The sequence below is a fragment of the Hylobates moloch genome, unplaced genomic scaffold (assembly GCF_009828535.3).
Source record: "Hylobates moloch isolate HMO894 unplaced genomic scaffold, HMol_V3 SCAFFOLD_3, whole genome shotgun sequence".
NCBI lineage: Eukaryota > Metazoa > Chordata > Mammalia > Primates > Hylobatidae > Hylobates > Hylobates moloch.
The window spans coordinates 83,539,870-83,554,501 of record NW_026652278.1 but is presented as its reverse complement, the minus strand read 5'-3'; the positions used below and the strand labels follow the sequence as shown (position 1 = coordinate 83,554,501).

The 14,632-nt window shown below is 55.2% G+C and overlaps 1 protein-coding gene across 4 annotated transcripts in view; it reads left to right on the top strand.

Annotated features, from left to right (window-relative positions):
• OGDHL (oxoglutarate dehydrogenase L) overlaps positions 1-13,990 on the top strand; it is a 30,265-nt gene extending 16,275 nt beyond the window's left edge. For 2 of the 4 annotated variants that reach the window (XM_032142250.2, XM_032142260.3), the window contains exons 11-23: positions 395-574; positions 876-1,028; positions 1,620-1,722; positions 2,250-2,378; positions 3,394-3,544; positions 5,061-5,188; positions 6,064-6,242; positions 7,647-7,718; positions 7,837-7,962; positions 8,051-8,123; positions 9,389-9,552; positions 9,732-9,886; positions 10,558-13,990. In XM_032142250.2, coding sequence (XP_031998141.1) covers positions 395-574; positions 876-1,028; positions 1,620-1,722; positions 2,250-2,378; positions 3,394-3,544; positions 5,061-5,188; positions 6,064-6,242; positions 7,647-7,718; positions 7,837-7,962; positions 8,051-8,123; positions 9,389-9,552; positions 9,732-9,886; positions 10,558-10,681 — 1,737 coding nt within the window. In that variant the 3' untranslated portion in view covers positions 10,682-13,990. Of the gene's footprint in view, positions 1-394; positions 575-875; positions 1,029-1,619; positions 1,723-2,249; positions 2,379-3,393; positions 3,545-5,060; positions 5,189-6,063; positions 6,243-7,646; positions 7,719-7,836; positions 7,963-8,050; positions 8,124-9,113; positions 9,349-9,388; positions 9,553-9,731; positions 9,887-10,557 lie in introns of those variants that run through there. The other 2 variants (XM_058436487.1, XM_058436488.1) reach the window with 2 other exon arrangements.
• Positions 13,991-14,632: the final 642 nt, after the last annotated feature.

Genomic DNA, 14,632 nt, shown 5'->3' with positions numbered 1-14,632 from the left:
ATTACAAGCGTGAGCCACCGCGCCCGGCCTAAGTGAGCCCTTTTTATAGATGAGGAAACAGGCTGTGATGGAACGTAAGCACCTTGCCCCAGGTTGCAGTTAGCAGTTGTTGGGACTGGGATTTTCTAGGCCTATGTTCCTCACTACCAGTGTGTCAAAGTGACTGGCAAAAAAGAGCAGGCTCCACCCGGCTGGTGTTGCTGCCGTCCCTGTGGGAGCTGTTGCTGTGTCTAATTGTGGGGCTGCTCACCATCACCCTGTTGTGTCCCACATCCCTCCTGGGCACCTCAGTGGACCTTGAGCATCCATCCCCCTGCTCAGTCTCCAAGGCTGGCACCTTCTATCTCACTCTAAGTAAATTGAGAGGCGCAGCAGGTTTCTCCCGCCTCTGCAGATTGGATTCACCACAGACCCCCGAATGGCCCGCTCCTCACCATACCCGACTGACGTGGCCCGGGTGGTCAATGCGCCCATCTTCCACGTGAACGCCGATGACCCAGAGGCTGTGATATACGTGTGCAGTGTGGCAGCCGAATGGAGAAACACTTTCAACAAAGACGTTGTCGTGGACCTGGTGGGTCTGGGGACTGAGGCCAAGGCATGGGTGGGTGGCCCATCCCTGCTGTGCTGAGCCAGCCAGGTCTTCAGCATCTTCAGCACTCAGGGCTGGGAGTGCTTCTTGGATGAGAGATTTATGCCACCAAGAGCAATCTGTGCAAAGGCCTGGGACAGGACATTCATTCGGTGAGAGGTGATAGTGGAGCTCAAAGGGCTCCCAGTGGGTGTGCCCTGCCCAGATATTCCCCAATTTTGCAGCAGCTACATTGACCACACAGCGTAGGGGAGGGCCTGAGCCCCTCTGGCTGCTCCTGCAGGTCTGTTACCGCCGGCGCGGCCACAATGAGATGGATGAGCCCATGTTCACCCAGCCGCTCATGTACAAGCAGATCCACAGACAGGTGCCTGTGCTGAAGAAGTATGCAGACAAACTGATTGCTGAGGGCACAGTCACCCTGCAGGAGTTTGAGGTGGGCAGGCAGGCTGCAGGGGTGCCCAAGACAAACTTTGGGTGGGGACCCTGGGGAGGGGTTGTAGATGTTACCAGCCCAGTGCTGGGCACTAAGGATTTAAAGAAGTAGCCACTATGGTCCTTATCCCCAAGAGGCCCCAGTTACCAAAGGGGACCAAGAACTAAGGATGCAGTTACAGCCAAGTGGGACACAGTGGGTACTGCAATGTGGGGGAAGCCCAGCCTTGAGCAGGAGTGCGGGAAGGCTTCCTGTAGGAGGCGGCCCTGAGCTGGGGTTGTCCCCATAATTATCTATGGAGTGTTGGTCCTTCCACCTTCATGGAGCTCTGAGAGCAAGGACTACAAGTTTCCGGAGCCTTCTCCAAGCCCCTTGCTGAGCGCACTGCAGGCCTGCCCAGCCTCGGGGTACCTGTACAGGATCCCCTGAACTCTGAGACTTTGGCTTCTAGCCATGAGGTCCCTATAGGCCAGAGACAGAGAGTTCTAGAAGAACTTGATGTTGGGGACCAGGACTTGTGAGTCCAAGTGGACTGGGCCTCTGGCTGCCCAGGGCTTTGCTGCTCTGTCCACATCTTCACCCTGATTCCAGGAAGAAATTGCCAAATATGACCGGATCTGTGAGGAGGCTTATGGCAGGTCCAAGGATAAAAAGATCCTGCATATAAAGCACTGGTTGGACTCCCCCTGGCCTGGTGAGCGAGCAGTGTGTGGCTCAGAGGGACTCCCCTGGGCCTTGAGGTCTTGCACTGGGATCAGGACTGGAATGGCCCTGGGTGACAGCTGTCATTGCCTAGTCTAGAGGCTGCAGGCTCTATCCCTGAGGCCCCAAAGCTGTGTGGGGCCGATTCCTGCAAGTCAAGGATAGCATTGCCCTCTGAGCATGGATGGCCAGGTGCTCACTGAAAAGGGAGGGCACAGCCAGGTGGGAGAGGAAGCCCTGGGCACTGGATGCTTGGGGCCAGGGTGCTCAGAGGGCCTCCCTGGGGGGCAGGGTTAGAAGAGCTGTTACCCTGGGGCCCAGAGGTGGGTTTTGGGCCTGTGGGGGAGTTGCAGCTGTGGCTGTCCAGCTGTCCCAGGTCCCAAGGGTGGGCTCAGGGTGAGTCCGAGTGCCAGTGGAGTTTGGGAAGCCATGGACCACTCAGTCCTGGGGAGGCAGGCTGGCCAGGAGGATCAGAGCCCACCGCTGACACAGTGTGGACAGAGCCTCTCTCCCTCTCAGGCTTCTTCAACGTAGATGGGGAGCCCAAGAGCATGACGTGCCCAGCCACGGGGATCCCTGAGGACATGCTCACCCACATCGGCAGTGTGGCCAGCTCTGTGCCCCTGGAGGACTTTAAGATCCACACCGGTGAGGTTGCTGGGCAGGCTGCAGCCCAGGCTACTGGTCCCACCCCAACATTGTGCCTCGAAGGGAGGTTGGTTGGGATGCAAGAAAGATGGTGTGTCGCATTCCTGCTCAGTCTGCAGTGGGTCCACGTAGCTCTCGGCACCTCGTCTGTGCCCGTGACAGTAGCTCTTCTCAGGGTGGGCGTGGTGAGCTGGGCAGCTCCAGATGCCACACTCCCAGCTGGGTACCAGTGATTAGTCTTAGGTTGGGGACCTTGGATTTTCCAAATGCCTTTGCCAGGGCGTCCGTGGGTCAGGCAGAAGAGCAGGAAAGCAAGGGCTCCCATACAGGGGCTGGAATGCAGCCTGGAACGTGGGCAGGATTCTGCAGCTGAAAGGACGGCGGCTTGCCAGGGCCTGGACCAATGACCAAGGGCAGCCCCCCCACTCCGGCGTGAGACTGGAATGTGGGTGGTCACTGACTGCACCCCTTGGCTGGGGTCACTGTGACCTTTGCCTGGGAAGTCCAGAGGGTCCCCTGTGGCTGTTTTGGGGTGCCTACACACCCTCTGACCCACCTGGAGGAGTTCTGAGGGGGTTCCCTTACAGTGTGCACTGAGACTGAATGTCCTGGGGCAGCTGCTGACAGCGTTTGGGGCATGTGCCCGCTCTGTTTGTGTGTTAGCCTCCGTGTGTGGGGCCGACAGGAGCACAGCATAGGCCTGGGGACTTGGGGTCAAATCCGAGTACCTTGACAGTTGTGTGATCTGAGTAAATGACTCCAAGCCTGATGGTGTCTGGAACGTGGCCAATGCTTGCCAAGTGGTACCTGCTCCACCCCTCCACAGGCTCAGGGTGGCCCCTTGTCTCAGCTGGAGGAGGGGTGCCTGGCCCTGGGCCCTCCTGCAGCATGCCTGCCCTCCGACCAAATCAATAGATGGTTGCCCTGCTTCGTGCGGGGTATGTGCTGAGCACCTACGTACCCGCCCCAGGGCTGGCTGTCCCGTGGCCCTCAGGCCAGCACTCCCCCCCCACAGGCCTCTCTCGCATTCTGCGTGGCCGTGCGGACATGACCAAGAACCGGACGGTGGACTGGGCATTGGCAGAGTACATGGCCTTTGGCTCCCTGCTGAAGGAGGGCATCCACGTGCGGCTCAGCGGGCAGGATGTGGAGAGGGGCACGTTCAGGTGAGCGCAGTGGGGCTCAGCATCCGCACAGGAGACCTGGAGCAGAAGCTGGGCCTGGCTTGGGGATCCCGAGGGGGCCTTTGTTGGGATGGGATCTTCACGGCATCCCTAGCCCCTGCCTTCTGGCGGCATCATCAGATAGCCACCTCACTGATCCCCCGGGGCAAGTGTGCAGAGCTCACTGCTGGGCCCAAGCTGTCCACTAAGGTCAAGCTGGTGGCCGTCTGTGGTCCTCAGGATCGTGTGTGTGTGTGTGGGGGGGGGTGTGGTGAGTGTGGGCAATGTGGTGTATGTGTGGATATGTGTGGTGTGTGTCATGTTTGGTGCGTGTGTGGTGTGTGATATGTGGGGTGTGTGTGGTGTGTGTGTAGTGTGTGTAGTGTATGTAGTGTGTGGTGTGTGTGATTGTGTTTATGGTGTGTAGTCCGTGTGGTGTGTGTTTTGTGGTATGTGTAGTGTGTGTGGTGTGTATGTTTGGTGTGTGTAGTGTGTGTGGTGTTTGGTGTATGTGCATGGATATGTGTGGTGTATGTGTGTGGTGTGTTTTGTATGTGTGTGTAGTATGTGTGGTGTGTGTATATGTGGTGTTTGGTGTGTGTGGTGTGTGTATGTATGTGTGTGGTGTGTGTGTGTATGTATGTCTTTGGTGTGTGGGGATGTGTATGTGTGTGTGGTATGTGTGGCATGTGTATGTATGTGTGTGGTGTGTGTGTGTGTACTGCTGTTAAGTCAGCCCCTATCTTGCTTGTTTGCAGTTGTCTTTGTGAATCCAAATGGGGACTTGACACTTGTCAGTTGTCCACATCACATTTCCTCTGGTCCGGGTTCCTAAAATGTTCTAGATCCTGCCTCAGTCCACTCCTGGTTAGCAAGCCAGGGTGGTGTGGCTTCCAGGACTTGACCAGCTGGCTTTCTCATTCCTGGTTGCTCATCTTGGCTGGTCTTGCTCCAACCAGGGCCCAGGTGGCCCCTCTGATGCACCCCGAGCTACATGTCAGTCCTTGCCAGGGATTGGGGTTCAGCCAGGTGCTCCTCACTTACTGTGCCCACCTCGGCTACTGCACAGTGGTTTCTGTCTCTTGTGAGTTGGGACAGGGCTGGTGAGATGGTAAAGAAGCCAGTAAGACGGGGCAGGGGAAGTGGCCTCCTAGGGTCTCTGGCTCTAGCTGGCACCTGGGAAGTGTCTCATCAGGTCCCCTTTATGGGTGAGAAGCTGACATTCAGAGAGGTGCCACAACTCACAGCTCCTTCCCCCGGACCACCCAGTGCGTGGTGTGTGAGGGCTGCTGGCAGGCAGGGGGCAGGCTGGGGAGGCCTGGCGGGGGACAGGCTGCAGGAGGGACCACATGGCTCTGGTTTTCCACAGCCTTCTTGGATGCCATCCTTTGGGACCCTGCAGGTTTCCTGGGACAGTGATGGAGGCTTGCCTGCCTCCTGCTGCCCAGCTCCCCTGCTCCAGGTGAACAGGTGCCAGCCCACCTGCCCTCTGTCCCTGCCCCGGTCTGTGTCTCTGCAGTCACCGGCACCACGTTCTCCATGACCAGGAGGTTGACCGCAGGACGTGTGTGCCTATGAATCATCTCTGGCCTGACCAGGCCCCGTACACCGTGTGCAACAGCTCCCTCTCGGAGTACGGAGTCCTGGGTGGGTCCATGCTCTCCTGCAGGCCAGGCAGGCCCCAGACACCTGGGGACCAGAGATGGGCTGGGAAGGGGCCAGGGCCAGGGCCTGGGAGGGGCGAGAGATGCTCAGAGGCCCTTAGGGGATGGCCCTGGGGGGATGGTGATTGGGCTGCCCTCACCGTAAGGCCATGTGGGAGGTGAGATCATGTCCCATCTGGGCCCCTTGGGGATCCCAGTTGGGCGGCCCTGCTTGCTTTGAGGGAGCTCTGTGGGTATCAGGGCCGCAGTGGGCCAGACAGAGAGCCCAACAGAGTCTGCGTGGGTTCCAGCTGCTGAGCAGTCCAGTCTTGGCCCAACCCTCTCGCATTCCTTTGAGCCCCATCTTGCCTCCTCTGCCCTGCACCCTAGGAACACTGCACTGAGATCCCTTCTCTGGGCTCTGGGCTTCCTTGCCTGTGTGCCCTGTGCATGCTCTCCCTCAGATGCATCATTAGCTGGCTCACCTCGTCCTCACTGCCTGCCCCTAGAGGCCAGGCAGCCCCCTGCCCCAAGGCAGATGCCTCTAGGGTTGTTTCTGCCCCTTCTCCTTAGCAGCTCTGCATGTTTTTAAGGAGTTCTTCTTGACAGATGGTCCCTGCTGCCTTCCCAGGATACCTAAATAAGGTCGAACCTGACCACACATGATAGCAGGGCCGAGGGTAGCATCTCTGGGCATGTTGTCAGCCCCCAGGATGGTACATTGTACCCTTTGAATCCCAGGGAATCCCCGGGTTCGTCCTGGCTTGTGAGAAGGATGGGTGGGGGCATGGAGGATATACTGAGAAAGGGCTGAGTTTGACTGGAGCCACTGCCACTTGGTGACCGCGTGCAGCAAGCTCTATCTTGTCTTCTGTTTAGGCTTTGAGCTGGGCTATGCCATGGCCAGCCCCAATGCCCTGGTCCTCTGGGAGGCCCAGTTTGGGGACTTCCACAACACGGCCCAGTGCATCATCGACCAGTTCATCAGCACCGGCCAGGCCAAGTGGGTGCGGCATAACGGCATTGTGCTGCTGCTGCCCCATGGCATGGAAGGCATGGTGAGGGCTGCGGTGGTGGCTGGTGGCTTGGTGGGCTCTGGCGGGCCTTGGAGGGGCGGGATGGACCCTGGGCCCCTTGTCGGGTTGGACGGTATATGCCTTCCAGGCCCCTGGAGCATGTGGTTCTGTGCAGGGTGGGGTCTGCACATGTGCGTGCTGCAGCTGCTGAGACGATGATGCTACCCCTGGCAGCAGAAGGCGCTACCACGCATGAGTGCTTGCTGTGCGCCAGACACTGTTCAACACTTCTGAATGTTAACTCTTCCAATCCATACAACTTAATGAAGTAGGCCCTGTTCCTGCTTTTCAGATGAGGAAACTGAGGCACAGAGCTGGGGAGTAGGTTGCCCAAGGTCTCACAGCTAGTAGCTGGGGTTTGAAGCTATCCTGTGCAGTACTGCCTGTCCTCTGGTCCCCTCCTGTATGACCTGCCTCTGCAGCCACACGTGGGGCAGAGGGAAGACGTGCAGGCTGGGTGCATCCTCCGGAGGCTCCTGGGCTAGCAGGAAGGGAGGAAGGAGCAGGGTGTCATGTGATACCATCTGGTGGGCAGGTGGCCTGATCAGGCAGAAGGGAGACAGGCAGGGGGCTCATCGCCACCATTATCTCTCAGTGGCATGTTTAGTTATGAGCACTTTACAGGCTGCGTACTCGGCATCCTCACAACACCGGGGGTCAGTGAGGAGGGAGGTGAGGCTCCCTGCTTGGGGCTGCCTGCTGTGAAGGCAGCTTCTTGGGAGGCAGGATCTGGGCCAGGCTGGGTGTGGGGGGCTGGGTCCTTGGCCATCCCCACCAAGAGGGGGCGAGTGGCAGCTGTGGGGTGGGTCACCCCTGTCCTGCCGGAGCTGGCTTGGAGATGCCCCTGGGCTTGTCTTGCTGCTTTCATGGAGCAGAGCGGTCCATGTCGGTGAGGGTGGGCGAGGCCCAGGCTGAGTTGGGTCGGCCCCTGTCTGGCTGCGTGGTCATGGGTGGTTTCTTACCCTCTCCTTGCCTCTTCATCTGTGCAGTGGGGAAGAGTGTCTGCATCATGGGGCTACTTTGGGGGTTAGCGAGTAAGGCATGTGGGATTCCTAGAACTCCGCCTCCTGTACAGCAGGTGCTCAGTCAGTGGCAGCCACTGTTCCAGGACATTCCAGAGAAAGCACGTCTCAGTGTGGGCTTTTTGCTTTTTCTTCTGTCCCTGCAAGTTCACGTACTGTGCTAGCTCTGGGCGGACCCCACTCTGAGGATTCCCATTCTGCTCTTGTTCCACATTCTTGGTTCTTTTCTGTGGTTCAGGCTCCAGGGCGAGGGCACCTCCACTGAGAAGCCCTCCAGACTTTCCCCTGAGCCTGGGGTCCCTGCAGGGCCAGATGTCAGTCCCATGGTTGGGTCCAGCCTTGGCCGACTGGCGTTTGCTTTCAGGGCCCAGAGCACTCATCAGCGAGGCCCGAGAGGTTCCTGCAGATGAGCAATGACGACTCGGATGCCTACCCTGTGAGTGTTGCCGCTGTCCCCGGGACAGGGACGCACCCTATTGTGCCCACAGGGCTAAGGGTCCAGGGTGTGGGTGCAGCAGACAGCCACCCTGGCCATATGCATCTCATCCCCACAGGCATTCACCAAGGACTTCGAGGTGAGCCAGCTCTATGACTGCAACTGGATCGTGGTCAACTGCTCCACACCGGCCAACTACTTCCACGTGCTGCGCCGGCAGATCCTGCTGCCCTTCCGCAAGCCGGTGAGTCTCCGTCCCAGGGCAGGGGTCACACGCAGGGGCCCTGGCCAGGCAGGGCCAGCTGGCAGCTGGGCGTGTGTTTCCCTTCCAGCTGATTATCTTCACACCTAAATCTCTGCTGAGGCACCCAGAGGCCAAGTCCAGCTTTGACCAAATGGTATCCGGTACGTGCCTGGCCTGGGTGTGTGGGGCAGCCCACACTGGGGCGGTGGCCCATCATGTGGCTTCTGCTTCTGGGGCTTCTCCATCCTCCCCTCTGCCTGTGGTTCTGCTGACCTGCAGCAGCTCCTGGCATGGTCCCACTAGCAATAGGGTTGGGAGGTTGGCACAGCGGCTGACCTGGGCCAGCTCAGGTCATGTGGGCTGCGTCCATGGTAGAGTCCACTGGGGCCCCCTTAGACCCTAGCAGGGCTGGTCGAGGCCTGGCAGAGGCCTGCTGAGTTCGTAAGATATTGAGTTATCATTCATTCATTTGTCCATTTTAAAAATTCATGAGCCAAACAGACATTACAGGCCGTGGGGTCCTGGTGTCCCCTCCAGGAGTCTTTGGCCTCATTTACCTGGGAGTCGGATCAGATAAAACACCTATAGTTGCAATTGAGAGGTGACTATGTCCAGGGAAGGACAGGTGTGAGGCTGGTGGAGCAGCGCTGTCTTGGAAAATGGTCCTGGGCAGAAGGGGGAGGGCTGGGAAGGGCCTCAGCATGGACAGGGGTTGGATTTTCTCCCATGTGTGTTTGGATGTCCCCTTTGTGCAGGTGGGCGGCTGTTAGAGCTCTGATGTCGGGACTGGACTACCTGGGCTACCTGCCCTGTGCTGGCTTCTCTCTTGAGGGCCTGGGATCCATAGGTCCTCTCTACCCCAGAGTCCTCACCTGAGATGCAGGGATGTGAGGACACTACAGTAGCTTCCTGAGAGGTTTTGCAGTGTGCGTGACCTGGGGTCAGGATCATGGACTCAGGAAGGAAGAATGGTTGGGGTTGGAGGTGAAGCTCAGCTGCCAGGCTGAAAGAGGAAGATCATACAGCAGCCTCCTGGGACATCTGCTTAGTGGTGGGGGACTGCAGTGCTCTGCAGGAGGTGGGCACAGCTGGGCAGAAGCAAGGTTGGGGCAAAGGATGATGCCATCATGTCGCCTTCTCTGTCTCCTCAGGGTGCTTCTCATTGTACCCCCGTCTCCGGTCACCTTAAACGTGATGCTTCCAGGGCTCAACCCTTGGGTGTCTCCCCCCCTCTCCCTATGACAGCTCAGGGTGTCATCTGCCCCCTGCTCCATCTTTTAGTTCAAGAGGTGTCCACTGCAGCCACAGGTCCAAACCTGCAGTTGGTGTCAGTGGCTAAGGAGAGCCTGGGGATGCAGGCCTGGTCCTGAGCTGCCCCAGCCCCTCTGGGTACCAACACCTCTGCCGTGTCCTGTTGGTCCCTCAGGGACCAGCTTCCAGCGGGTGATTCCTGAAGATGGGGCCGCAGCACGGGCCCGTGAGCAGGTGCGGCGGCTCATCTTCTGCACGGGAAAGGTGTACTATGACCTGGTGAAGGAGCGGAGCAGCCAGGGCCTGGAGGAGAAAGTGGCCATCACGCGCCTGGAGCAGGTGCGCCTGAGCCCCTTGCACAGTCAAGTGACGAGCAAGCTCACGTCGCTGGCCCCGGCTCTGGCCAATGTGCCAGGCAGGCCAGGTGAAGGCCGGTGAGGCCCTGTGCCTCCTGTCTGGGGGTGCTGGGGACATACCGCCCTTCCTCTGGCTATGCTCCTTTGTTTCTGCCTCCCCAGATCTCTCCATTCCCCTTCGACCTGATCAAGCAGGAGGCAGAGAAGTACCCAGGTGCGGAGCTGGCCTGGTGTCAGGAGGAGCACAAGAACATGGGCTACTATGACTACATCAGCCCACGCTTCATGACCATCCTGAGGCGCACGCGGCCCATATGGTACATGGTGGGGCCGCTGATTGCCCCTCACCTCAGCCCTGAGGCTCTGTCCTGGCTCTGTCTGTCCCATAGGCCATGCTACCCAGAACTGGCACTCCCCTTCTCTGTGATGAGCAATGGTGGGGCATCATCAGTACTGGCTTTGTGTTTGTTCTGCAGCCAGAACTGAATTAGGGAACCTGCTACATGTCTCAAAACTCCTGCCTTAGATCTTAGGCCGGTTATGTAGTCCTTGGAGCCTTAGTCCCTGCATCTCTACAAAGGGTGGTGATAAGATTAGATCTGATGTATGTATTAGCCCTGGCACATGGTGGGTGCTCAATACTGGCATCATGTGTCCCTGGGAAGATGGGAGAGGGTCCTGAGAAACTCCAAGAAGCCAAAACTGTGTTTGTCCCCAAAGTCTTTGAGTTGTTGCCTCATTTGTTGTCCTCATGGGCAAGTGCAGTGAAATGGAGGGACAGTTTCTCCCCACTCTTCTGTGGCTGGGTGACTGAGTTTGACCCAGGCTTCGCAGCTCATTGGAAGTGGTGCCAGGGCCAAAAGGCAGGGTCTATGGCTTTGAGGTCAGCCATTCTCAGATGCGTGCCCCCCTGCAGTCCTGGGGTGAGGGCAGGGGTCGGGAGGTGGCTAGGCTCCGCCTTCCCCTTAGCTTGTCTCTCCTCCTGCAGGTATGTTGGCCGGGACCCAGCGGCTGCACCAGCCACAGGAAACAGGAACACTCACCTGGTGTCACTGAAGAAGTTTCTGGATACTGCCTTCAATCTCCAGGCCTTTGAGGGCAAGACATTTTAGAGCTGGGCAAGACCTGTGTAGGTCTTGCTGTGGGTCGGCTGGGGACCAAGGGGGTGATGAAAAGGGGAGGGGCGGAGCTCCTGCCCAGGAGAGAGGCTGCGGGGGCCCCAGGATAAAACAGACTCACACAGTGACAGGGCCAAAGAGTCAGCACTGCTGGCCTTGGTGTCATGCCAGAATCTACCAGGACTGAGGGAGGCAGAGGAGTCCTATAGGCAGGCTACTGTGCTGGGGCATCCCCCAGCTGCTCCCATCTTGCTGGAATTTCTTGGGCGGCTTCTCCACCTGTGTCTCAAGACAGACACCCGGGGGCCTGTGTCTGTGGCCGCTCCCATCCTGGCAGCCCTGGCTGCTGCTCGCCCCACCGTCACTCATCTGTAGATTCAAAGCGATGTTCTCTTCTGTGCTCTTAGAAGTAGGGAGTTCAGCAGTAACAGCCAGGTGAAGTGAACCTGCTGGGTGATGTGTTTGCGCTCTGTTTTATGGGGCATTCCTGCGAGATGTGTGAGCTTCTGTGTGAAATGCAGCCACAGCTCATGTGTACCAAAGTAGAAAACCAAATCACAGAGAAATAAAAACATGCTTCAGAGAGATTTGCTGTTTTCATTTCATGTTGTAAAATTGGGGGAGGGATAGGCGGTTGAGAGAAGGTAGGGAATGGGGAGTAAGTTAAAAAAATGGAGAGAAGAAAATATCCGCCTCCATGGATATTTTTTTGAGATGGAGTTTCGCTCTTGTCGCCCAGGCTGGAGTGGAGTGGCGCGATCTTGGCTCACTGCAACCTCCGCCTCCCAGGTTCAAGTGATTCTCCTGCCTCAGCCTCCCGAGTAGCTGGGATTACAGGCATGCGCCACTACGCCCAGCTAATTTTTTTGTATTATTAATAGAGGCAGGGTTTCACCATGTTGGCCAGGCTGGTCTCAAACTCCTGACCTCAAGTGATCCGCCTGCCTTGGCCTCCCAAAGTGCTGGGATGACAGGTGTGAGCCACTGCACCAGATTTTCATTTGAGCACCAGGTAGTGTCTGTTGGCTTCTCTACTCTGGCCTTTGTTGGCTTTGCTTCCCTGTGGAGATACTGGAGAAGCTGCCACAGAGGAGGGATGTTTTGCTTGGAACAGATCATTTGTTCGTTTATCCCCTTCTCAGAGCACTTCCTCCGTGCGGGACACTGGGGCCTGGGTGGAAGGCATCCGTCTGCATGCTGGCTTTTCACATCCGGAGTCCAGTGGGGAGACATGTCAGCTGTTTAATTCATTGAGTTATGAGTTATGTTGGAGGTCAACGCAGACGGCTATGGGTGTCAGGGAAGGATCCCTGGAAGAGGTGGTGTTCGAAGGAAGAGGAAGAGAGATGAACCTCTCTAGAACAGACAGAAATACTGACCATAGGGCTGGCATGAGCAACCTAAAAGAACAATCAGCATGAGGTTGGACATTGGAGTGTTAAGTTTCATCAGCCTCAAAAACAGCTTGTTGAAAAATTAGCTGGGCATGGTGACACGTGCCTGTAATCCCAGCTACTCAGGAGACTGAGGCAGGAGAATTACTTGAAACTGGGAGGCGGAGGTTGCTGTGAGCCAAGATCGTGCCACTGCACTCCAGTCTGGGTGACAGAGCGACTCAGTTTCAAAAAAAGAGTATATCTTGTTGAATCCTATACTTTGAATTCTACCACAGGGACATTCAAAGTGACATAAAGTGAAAAGAATTGTAGCCCCCATTTAGTGTCTGTCGTGTCTTGGGCCTTCTGCTGGATGTTTTGCGTGTATAATTAAACACTGTCTACATCATGGCTTTGCATGTTGGGAATATTTCCATTTTATAGATGAGGAAATCGAGGTTCATATAAAGTTATTTGCCCAAGGTCACTTGCTAAGGAAGTGGTGGTTTTGGACTTCACCTCTGTCCACAAGACCACATTGCTTCCCTTGGGGAAATCAGTTCTTCCCATACCATGCATTCCTAGCCCCACAGAGATCCACTAGCCTGGGCTTTCCCTGCGATTGGCTGAGGCAGCAACTGGTGAGGCACCTGGGCTGTGCAGGAGCCCTTGGGGATCAGATGGTGGATGAGGCCTGCCTGAGGTGCATACAGTCCCTTCCTCAGTGTGGGTAAAGGAAGGCTGTAGATAGGCTGGGGGTCATCTCTTGCAGGAAGAGGTACAATCAGCCAGGCATGGTGGCTCCTAGCTATAGTCCCAGTTACTCAGGAGACTGATGAAGGAGGATCACTTGAGCCCAGGAGTTTAAGACCAGCCTGGGTAACGTAGCAAGACCCTGTCTCTTTAGGAAAAAAAAAAGGAAAGAGGCGTAACCACCAGATTACCAAATTGGGGAAAACCAACCACATAAAAAAAGGCTCCAAACCCTATAAACATAAGAACTAACCCTGAGAGGCCGGGCACGGTGGCTCAAGCCTGAAATCCCAGCACTTTGGGAGGCCGAGGTGGGCAGATCACGAGGTCAGGAGATCAAGACCATCCTGGCTAACATGGTGAAACCCCGTCTCAACTAAAAATACAAAAAAAAATTAGCCGGGCGTGGTGGTGGGCGCCTGTAGTCCCAGCTAGTTGGGAGGCTAAGGCAGGAGAATGGCGTAAACCCAGGAGGCAGAGCTTGCAGTGAGCTGAGATCACACCACTGCGCTCCACCCTGGGTGACAGAGCGAGACTCCATCTCAAAAACAAAAAACAAAACAAAAAAAACAACTAACTCTGGGAAATAAAACAAGCTCATGGAACAAGCAGAAGGCTTTAAATGAACTGTAGTAACTTCAGAGGGCAAGGAGAATATTCTTGCTATGAAATAATAACTGACTATTTTTAAAATAATTGGACGTTAAGAAAATATGAAATTTTGCCAAAATTAAAACCTCAATAGATAGGCTGAATAGCAGAACAAACACAGCTGAAATACAAAATAAGTTTGAAGACAAGCCCAAGGAATTCTCTGAAGAAAGCTGAACAAAGAACAAATATGTATATTTTAAAATTCTTTAAAGAAACATGGAGAACATAGGAGTTTCACAGTGCTGATATTGCATCTAACAGGAATCCCAGGAGGAGAAGACACAGGGGATCTTTGTGATGGAATATCTGTCTCTTGACTGTATCAATGTCACTGTATCCTGGTTGTGATTATCCTAGAGTGTTGTAAGATGTTATTATTGGAGAAAAATGGATAAAGGCTCTCTGTGATGTAGTTCTTATGACAACATGCAAATTTACAGTGATATCAGATACAAAAGTTTAATTAAAAAATGAGTTGTCTGCTCCCTATTGAGTTGTAAGTGTTCCTTATATACTCTGGAAACAAGTCCTTTACCACATGTATTTTGCAAATATTGTCAGTCTGTGGCTTGTATTTTAAATTGCACTAAGAGTGAAAGATTTTTATTTTCATGAAGTTCAATTTATCATTTTTAATCATTTGTGTTTGTCTGTTTGGGTTGCTATAACATAATGCCATAAACTGGGTGGCTTGTAATATTTCTCACAGTTCTGCAGGCTATGAAATCTAAGATCAAGGTACTGGCAGATCTGGTGTCTGGTAAAGGCCTGGCCTCCTCAGAGATGGTGCCTTCTTGCTGTGCCCTCCATGGTAGAAGGGGCAAACAAGTCTGCCCCCGGACCTCTCTTTTAAAAAATTTTTAATTTAATTTAATTTTTAAAAATTTCAATAGGTTTTTGGGGAACAGGTGGTGTGTGGTTACATGAATTTCATGGTTGATTTCTGAGATTTTGGTGCACCCATCACCTGGGCAGTGTACACTGTACCCGGTGTGTAGTCTTTTATCCCTCACCCCCCTCCTACCCTTTCCCTTGAGTGCCCAGAGTTCATTGTATCATTCTTTATTCTTTTCCTTTTTTTCCTCACTCACTCTGTTGTGCAGGCTGGAGTGCAGTGGTGCAATCTCAGCTCACTGCAGCTTCCATCTCCTAGGTTCAAGCG